General features: G+C 30.1%; 1 protein-coding gene across 3 annotated transcripts in view; it reads left to right on the top strand.

The window, feature by feature from the left end:
* The window catches only part of LOC145326209 (uncharacterized), a 54144-nt gene extending 51225 nt beyond the window's left edge, over positions 1–2919 (top strand). For all 3 annotated transcript variants that reach the window (XM_080169380.1, XM_080169378.1, XM_080169379.1), the window contains exon 5: positions 381–2919. In XM_080169380.1, coding sequence (XP_080025506.1) covers positions 381–545 — 165 coding nt within the window. In that variant the 3' untranslated portion in view covers positions 546–2919. The remainder of the gene's footprint in view (positions 1–380) is intronic.
* Positions 2920–8856: the final 5937 nt, after the last annotated feature.

The following is an 8856-nucleotide window of genomic DNA, read 5'->3' on the forward strand; positions in this document are numbered from 1 at the left end:
CATCTAATATAATATTAACATATCTAATACTAGCGGATATGCCACTGGAGGCCTCTATGGACACGTATAATTGATTCTTTTCAATCTGTGTTAAAATCAGCTATTTACCGAAAATATTTTTTTTTTCGCCGCTAGATGGTATCATTTACATTTTTAGCTATATTTTAATTCCTTTGGGGTGGGGGGGGGGGTGGTTCCTTCCGCCAAAAATAGCTACAAACCTTCCCAGGACCTATGAGAATCTACACTGTAACGGAGCACCATATAAGTTCAGCGGTTAGCGAGATCCTTCGTTACAGAAAGACACACAAACAGACATCCTGCTACTTTAATCATAAGGATGTAAAATTGCCCAATATAATGTATTTTATCTTTTGTAGGAAGTATCGTTGTCCCGGAGCAAAGGCGCCAGTCCAGCCCCGCCTCCAGCCTCCTCCACACCCAACCCATCCGCCCAGCCAGCCTTGCCGTCACAGAACAACAACAACGTTGCGCCTGAGAAGCCTTTGACCGCCCCCCGGCCCATGGCAATGGAGATTGCGTGATTTTTTACTACAACAAAAAATACGGAAATCCTATTGGTTACTGTACATTTGTATGGGTAGCCAATCAGAGGTTTTCATTTTTCCAGTAACCTAACTTCTTCCTACACCATTGGGGGGAAGGAAAGTATCTTTAGCCAAAAAGGGAAACATATGTCAAAATATTTTACAAAGAATTCACTTCTCTTATAAGAGACTGATATATAAACATTACATAAACTATATTATTATAATAATTATTATACAGAGTTCAAATTTACAAAATGGTTAAATTAAACAAAAGAGATGGATATATTTTGTACATTTTGATAACATGTAATATATATATTCATATAAAATTTAAACTTAACGAACTTAATGTTACCAAAAAGCAACATTCCCAATTGTTACACCGAGCATTTGGTTACTTTTTTTTATTTGCAACCACCTGTTTTTAGTTTTTGTGCAATATCATTAGTTTTTGGACCAACTTATTTATTTATCTATGTAGTAATTTGTTGTTTTAAATTTGCCTAAATCAGTTAGTTACCTTTTAATGCATATCATTCTAATTTCTAACAGTAACTTGTATCCATTTTAAACTTGACAAAATTGGCTTCCTTTTTTAGATTTTTAACATTTTTATAGAAGTATTTTTTAGAGCTAAAATTACTTTTGTATTGAAATATTTTTATATAAATTACTGAAATGGAAGTCATTTGATAAAAATCCAGTGTAAAAATAAGTATCTGTGAGCTTATAAGAAAAATGTATTTACCAAAGAATAATAACCATTCCAGTTTGTTTAACCTAGGCCTTTTATTGAATTTTTTTATATAAATTGTTATGTTAGTTAAGATTCAGTGAACTGCTAGTCCAGTGTATTATAGAATTATTCATTTTTTGTTGTACAATTGTACAGGGTGATTGCTTTGAAATTTGTACAGATAATTTTACTACTATTTTGTATGATTTTGCAGATCATAGTCATTTTATGCGCATACTAACGCGTTTGTTATCAGACAGCCCGCGAAAATGCTGCTAAAATGCCGTGTTCTGTTATGAATCAACCATCCTGGCTTATACCAAAGATTTGAACCTAACAAAGACTTTTTTTTCGTTGGGTACTAAAAAAACAGAGAGTTATTCTAGTATAATATTTGTAAATAATTTATTTATTTTCATGTTTAGTTTTTAATGTAACTGAAACGAAATTATCAACCAGCAAAAATGCATATCAACATTTTTAAAACATGAATATCATATTCATATCAAGAAGAAAAATCCTTTTTTTTGTTATTATTTCCAAAAAAAGGGAGAAAAGTTATTTGTGTTAATTAGAGAACCTTTTCATATCATTATTATTAATATTATTTGCTGCTTAATTATTTAAGCCCCATCATATTGTTTATGTTGTATATTGTAGATTGTTTTATATATATTTAGCTATGTTTTATGTATTATTTTGTACCAGTTTTTTTTTGGGTGATATTGGAAAAAGGGGGACGGGTGACTTTTTTCACAAATGTGTCAAATAGCATTTTTTGTAGATGGATCTAGAAAATTATGTATTTTTTGTAACTCTGTTGTGCATTTGATTTAGCTAAAGAGGTGAAGCTGATATATTTAATTTTCTTTAAAAAATAGTTTCTAAGGCCTTAAATTTATGATTTAATAGAACCTAAATTTGTTTGTATTTCAAGTTAGCTCATTTTTTTAAATTTAGCTCAAAAACATTTTTGCCCAAATTTTGTTCTGCTCATTTATTACTATTTTTATTAAGCTTGCTGTTCTTGCCTTCTAATTGAAACATTGAATTTAAAAGATATTGACAAATCTACAATTTTTACATTTTAATTAAAAAATGTATGGCCAAAAAGGTTTTTAATTGTAGATTTGTCATTCGCAATTGAGTCTACCATCAAAAAATATTAAAAAGATTGGCTTTCACAATTTAATAGAAAAAAATAAGTCGATTTCTATATTCAATACTTCTGCTAATATACAGATAACTGTAAAACGAGCTTTTTTAAAAGGATTGTATAAAATTTTAAATAGTTTATACGTAGTTAGATTTGCTAAATATTTTTGCATACCAACCAAAAAAATTTGCATAAATATTTTTGCAGATAGTTGAAAAAAACTTGTAATATACCGCAACCAAAAAATGATACCTTAACGAGCTAATTTTGCACCGAATTGCAATATCCAAATAAAAAGCGAAACTTTTTGCGTAGTTTTGCGTACAGTGTTGGATTTATTTGCAACAATTTTTTATACCTCTTTTATGAAAGCTGTTAATTGTTATTAAATAATTATTGAATTTAAAGTTGATTGTGTCGATGAAAATTTGCACCAATGATATCGTGATCAAATAAATAATGAAATAATAAAAAAATCTTTTATTACAATATGATAGAAATATAGATAGATAGATTATACGTTCTAAAAACTTAAAATAATTTTATTTTGCAAAAAGAGCCAGAGAACGAGGGGGCAATGGACTAGAAATTACCCTTGTACCCAAATTTTTATAAATACACAAACTTCGTTTGCTCAAAAACTATAGGTATTTGAATCTAACTTTGATTGGTTGGTTCCCATCTAGAAGTGTCTAAACTTTTCATGCAGTAATTTTAATCTACGGAAGGGGTAATTTTGTTTATCATCGTTTGAGATTTACGTCGATTTATCGCCCTTTGTCTTATCCACCAAGATGCCTCATAAATAGAATAAATACCAAAATATATTTTTAAGCACTTTTAACAGTTTTAATTTATCTCAACCATAACATTTGAAATTAGTAACTACTGCTTCTACAAGTATTTTCGTCTGCTACCAAAATATTTTCTGCAACATGGCTGTGTTAATACACACCACAACATTGGTTGATTTACAATGACCCCATTAAGAGTCGGCACAAGGATCCCTTTCTCCCTCTAGTATTTTGCTCTAATGCATGATAAGATTAACTGACGTTTTAAAAAGCAAAGCTATAATTATGGTCTGTACGTCCGTCCATACAAAACAGTTGACAATCTTCGTTAATTTCTGCATGTTAGAATCGTCCTATCCATTTCCAACTTGCCATTGTGATTCCTGTAGTAGTTAGGTACGATTTGAAAAGCAAAACAACTCTATCATCGTTACAAGAAAGCCCGGACGTCCATTTAAAACATGCTAATTTTAAACTTTTTTTATGATATTATCAAGTGATTTTTGGAACATTCTTTCCATATACAAGATACGATATTTTAAGTGCAATATCTCCATAATCAGGACCTAAAAATGTAAGTATGTCCTCAATCAAAAAATCTGTATTGATGCAATTTTGAAAACAAGTTTGCATACAATTTTGTGTATTCCTTTTAGTTTTAATTCTGCTTATTAAGTTTTGACACACTACAAATGTTTCTAATTGTTTGTTCTACCGTGTTTTTTTTCTTCAGAATTTCGCTTTTATGGATGTTGTCATCCTGGTCAAATGTAATAATTACACACAACTGAGAATTTATTTTTTTTAATATTACGATCTTGGCGGCCACATGCTACTAGCAAACCTTTGCTGTGTCACCCAAGTAAAGATACTTAAATTTACCAAAATACTTAAAAGATTAAATATCATAATATAAAGGTGTTTGTTCAAGTCAATTTTAGGTTCTATATGTATGACCCATCATGTCGGGAACCTTTATACCCTCTAAAACATATAGACTTATAATTCTAACTTGAGCAGATTCAAATTACATGAGTATTAATAGTTACTCATATCATCGTATTAAAGACAGCTTTCTGTGGATATTATAATAAAAAATACAGGATTAAAACCATCATGTTAGCCCCGAGTGGCTAAAGGCTCGGCCTAACAAACCTGGTGTTAATTTTCGGATTTTTTTGTTTCGTTAAAATTGTCTGTAATACGATGGCTGAAATCCGGTTCTAATCCAGATAATATTAATCAGTTGCAAAGCCAAATTGTAAAATATTTTACAAAATCCATTACGTTTTTCCGCGGCTGCTAAAAAAGTTTCTGTCCTTTCAAGAGTTAGATCAATCATTATTAAAAGTACTGGGAATTACAAAAAAAAATATAAAAAAGGACAAAAATGTTATTGCGAATTGGGGTTGGAATTTTTTTAAAGAGGCAGTTGGCGGGAGTAATAACCAAATATACAAACAAACAAGAGTCATTTTGATTTTAGTTCAGAATTTTTCAACTTTTAAACAAATACAATAGCGCCCAGAAAATTATAGACTTTATAATGACAATGATGCAAACGCCATATACAGTGAGTAAGCGAGGGATTAGAACACCAAATACGATGCCACGCATCTCAAAAATATTTTCTCAGACTCTATTTTTGTGAGTTATGTATGTAGATTTTATCAATAAGAATGAAATCAATAAACTTATCTCTACAAAAGAAAGAGACTTATTATTTTCTCACTGTTTAAAAAAAATAGAGGTAAGCTTTTCTACAAAAAGGTTTGTCTCTTCGCACTTTTTCTGACTGTTAGCCCTGATTGAAGTTTTGTAAACATTGTGATTTCTATGACGATTAGGTTAAATCTTTTAAATACTTTGATTAAAAAACGAAAGATAGATTATTCTTTATGAATTGTGTGATGTTCGTTTGTCTCTAGGTTTGATTTGTTCAGTTTTTAAGCACGTTTTGATGCCTGTTTTTTTTATAATAAATAAAATTCTTACAATTTTAGAGAGGATATTTTCGCTTCAAAAAGACTTCTAAATAATTTGTTATATAAAACATTATTATTTCAAAAGAAACATAAAAAGTACAGCTAAATTATTTCATGATTTACAAATCTTTAGATACATATTTTGTTGACATATGTATATATTAAAAATTTTCTGTCGACTTAATTTGATTTTATTTTATAAACAAATTAGTTGGTTCATGTTTCACCCCGATCTTATAGGGCTAGGGGGTTAAGAAAAAAAGCACAAAACCACCCAAAAGCTTCCATGAAAAAAAAAACTTTCTACGTATTTTATAGACTGAGTGTAAGGGAGGAGGTATAACTCGATCCTTAACTTTCAAGTTTAATCCGACAAATTTTTTGGAGTTAGTTTTCAGGGGCGATTTCTCCTAGGTGTGTCGAGGTACCCTCCCTCAATATAGTTATAAACCTCACTGGACAGACATATAAGACGCATCATTTAAAAGAACCATATCAGTTCAGCGGTTTGCAGATTCCTTCGGTATAAACATACCACAGACAGACACAGATCATTTTACTTTTATAAGAGGATTCACAACACTACGTATCATTTTAGAAAAAAAAGCAAATTTGTCCGATATTTACGTCGACAAAATGGCCAACATTAATTAATATGATCTGCCATACAATTAAAATTATTCTAATATCCTTTTATATGAAGTATAGTAAGGTTTTTTTTGTTTGTAGCAAAGGATCTCGCTAACCCCTTAACCGATATTGTTCCCCTTTACCATAAAGCATTTTATAGGTCCTGAGATGGTTTTAGGCTATTCTTTTAAGTTTTTTATAAATAAGTCAGGGTATTATTAGCCCCTCCATATCCCTATGAATATATCGCCTCTAGACGCTACGGGCGCTTTCGCTAGTTCTAATATATAAAGTATTACAGTTTTACCTTAATTCTAAATTATACTAAACCGATTGATTTCCCAATTTGTGGAGATCTTCACATAAGTCCCGGGATGGTTTAAGGCTATTATATGCTATTTTTCTTTCTTTGCTAACCTTTCAAATTCAAGTACTAGGTGCTAGGGGCGAAGCCGCTAGTATTTTTTTAACGAATATCTACCACGCAAAGCGTTGTTATAACTAAAAGGTTGTGCACGTGATTCGGCTACTGCTAGGGTTGAATAAAATTATCCCCCCACCAAAAAAAGTGGCAGCTAAGCTACCATTATTTCACATTTGGTTTGAAAATCATAGCTTATCTTTATTTCTCTGTTATTAAACTCTAGTCTAATATATACCAGGTTTCTAAAGGGATAAGACAATGGCGGATAAATTGATGTACATCCCCAATGATTAAACACAAAATTATCCGTTCTGTATATTATAATTAGTGGTTGAAACATTTGTACACTCAACTTATTGTTCCAAACAAGCAAAATTCATTGAAAGTCCTCAATGTTTTTGAGTAAACGAAAAAGAAAACGTTACTATAAAACTTTGGGGACTTGTGTAATAAAAAGCCCAATGTCTCCTCCCTCCCTCAATATATCATATATACATATACATATATTATATTGTGATATTCACTCATATAAGTATGTAAATTGCTGTGAGTGGTGTAAATTAATGGGGTTAATGGGCACCCGCAGGGTTAATGGGGACACAAACATTAACCCACCAAAAACAATCTGAGCATTATAATCTGGTCAGGGAATAAACGAACTATCCGCTTTTTTTTATAGCGCAGCTACCTTATTATTTGTTAAGCGGAACAGATTTCTGCACTACATATCCGATTTTGGTAATACCCTATATTTTGGTCTGTCGGGGGGTTTTCACCTCCAAAAGGGCATGAAAAAATTAACCTGGATTACTAGATATGTACTATCCATAAAAGTATGTTCGGAAAAATAAAAAAAATATTTTGTCACGATTTTAAAAATTATTTTGTAATCAATCTTTTATCAAACCATAAACTAAAATGATGGTTTATTCATGTAAAACTCACATATAATGATATTTTGGCCAAAAACTTCAGTTTTAAAGGGTGTCCATCAAAATTAAATTAGTACTAGCGGCTACGCCCTTAGAGGCCGTAAGGGACACTGGATGGAAGGGAGGGGGGGAGGGGGGTAAGTCTACTAGCCACATTCAATTTTAGTTTTAAAAGAAAAGTAAAAAATATACCAGGGGCGATTTCTCTTTGTGGGTGGAGGTACCCACCCTCCCCCATAATAGTTAAGAGCCTTCCTTGTATGAAAAGCTTCACTATATAGGAGAACCATATCTTTCCAGCAGTTAACGAGATCCTTAGCTAGAAACAGACAAACTAATAAAAGTAACAAGAAGTCTGTCTGTCTGTGTTACTTAAAACGAATACCAAATAACGACAGCTGATAATTCCATTTTGGTTAAGAATTTATTTTTAAGAATATTTTTTTATATATAAAAAAATTTTAGTTTTAACTATTAAAGCTGACTCTTTATCTTTCAATTCTTTACTTAAATTTATCTTTGACTCACTTAGTAAAATTACAAATGGGTTGAATTATACTTAATTTTAATAATTTACATTTAAGATTAGGAAATTAGGTCTTCCTGATTGTCCTTCAAAATATCTAGTTGAATTTAGCTTTTCATTTAAGCGATTTTTAGTCATGTTGAAATTTTAGTCAAATATTAATTAATCAAACTTCTAGAAAATCACGTTTATTCAATTTCTGACAAAGAAGATGTCATAACTTTTATTTTTATAGCTAGTCGGTGGTTTTAGTAAGTAGTAGATGTAAAATTTTCCATAGAATTTAGATATGCAATCGTTTTTTTTTTTGCAGACCTCTTATTTTTAAAGTAATTTAAGTTTTTTAAAAAAAATAAGTCGGTTTTAAGATACTAAAACACAACAAAAAAAGAAGAAAATTGCCATTATGAACAAAAATAGTAAGATCTTTAGTCACATGCATAAAAAATATGCAAAAAAAAAATAAATAAAATTGAAAAAAATATAAAATGGCCTAACATATTATATTGTACAGGCAACACTTTTTTCACCCCCTCTTTACCCCCTTCCCATTTTTACTCTCAAACATGGATTTAAGATGGTTGCCTGTATAATATAATATAATATTTTCATATAATTTCTTTTATTGTAGTTTATTTCCTAGTTTGTAAACTTTTTATTTCAATTTTGCTTAGAATCGATTTGTAATATTTTTATCATTCTAAAAGTTTATATGAACACCTATTTCTTATGCCTGTGTAATTATATATTCAAGTTCAAAGATTTTATTCTCGTGGGTTAAAAAAATTAGATTTTTTCAATAATTACTCAACAGAATTAAAAAAGTAAGGTGTCAAATTAAAGATCTTACTATTTTTGTTCATAATGGCAATTTTCTTCTTTTTTTTTGTTGCGTTTTAGTACCTTAAAACAGACTTAATTTTTTTTAAAACTTAAATTACTTTAAAAATATAAGGTCTAAATAAAAAAGCGATTGCATATCTAAGTTCTATGGAAAATTTTACATCTACTACTTACTAAAAACACCGAATAGCTATAAAAATAAAAAATAAGACACCTTCTTTAAAAGAGTGGAAACTTCTTCTTCTATAAAGCTTTTCTGCATTTAGGTTCAATCCGTCA

The sequence above is a fragment of the Acartia tonsa genome, chromosome 8 (genome assembly GCF_053477335.1).
Source record: "Acartia tonsa isolate MP-2025a chromosome 8, ASM5347733v1, whole genome shotgun sequence".
Classification (NCBI taxonomy): domain Eukaryota; kingdom Metazoa; phylum Arthropoda; class Copepoda; order Calanoida; family Acartiidae; genus Acartia; species Acartia tonsa.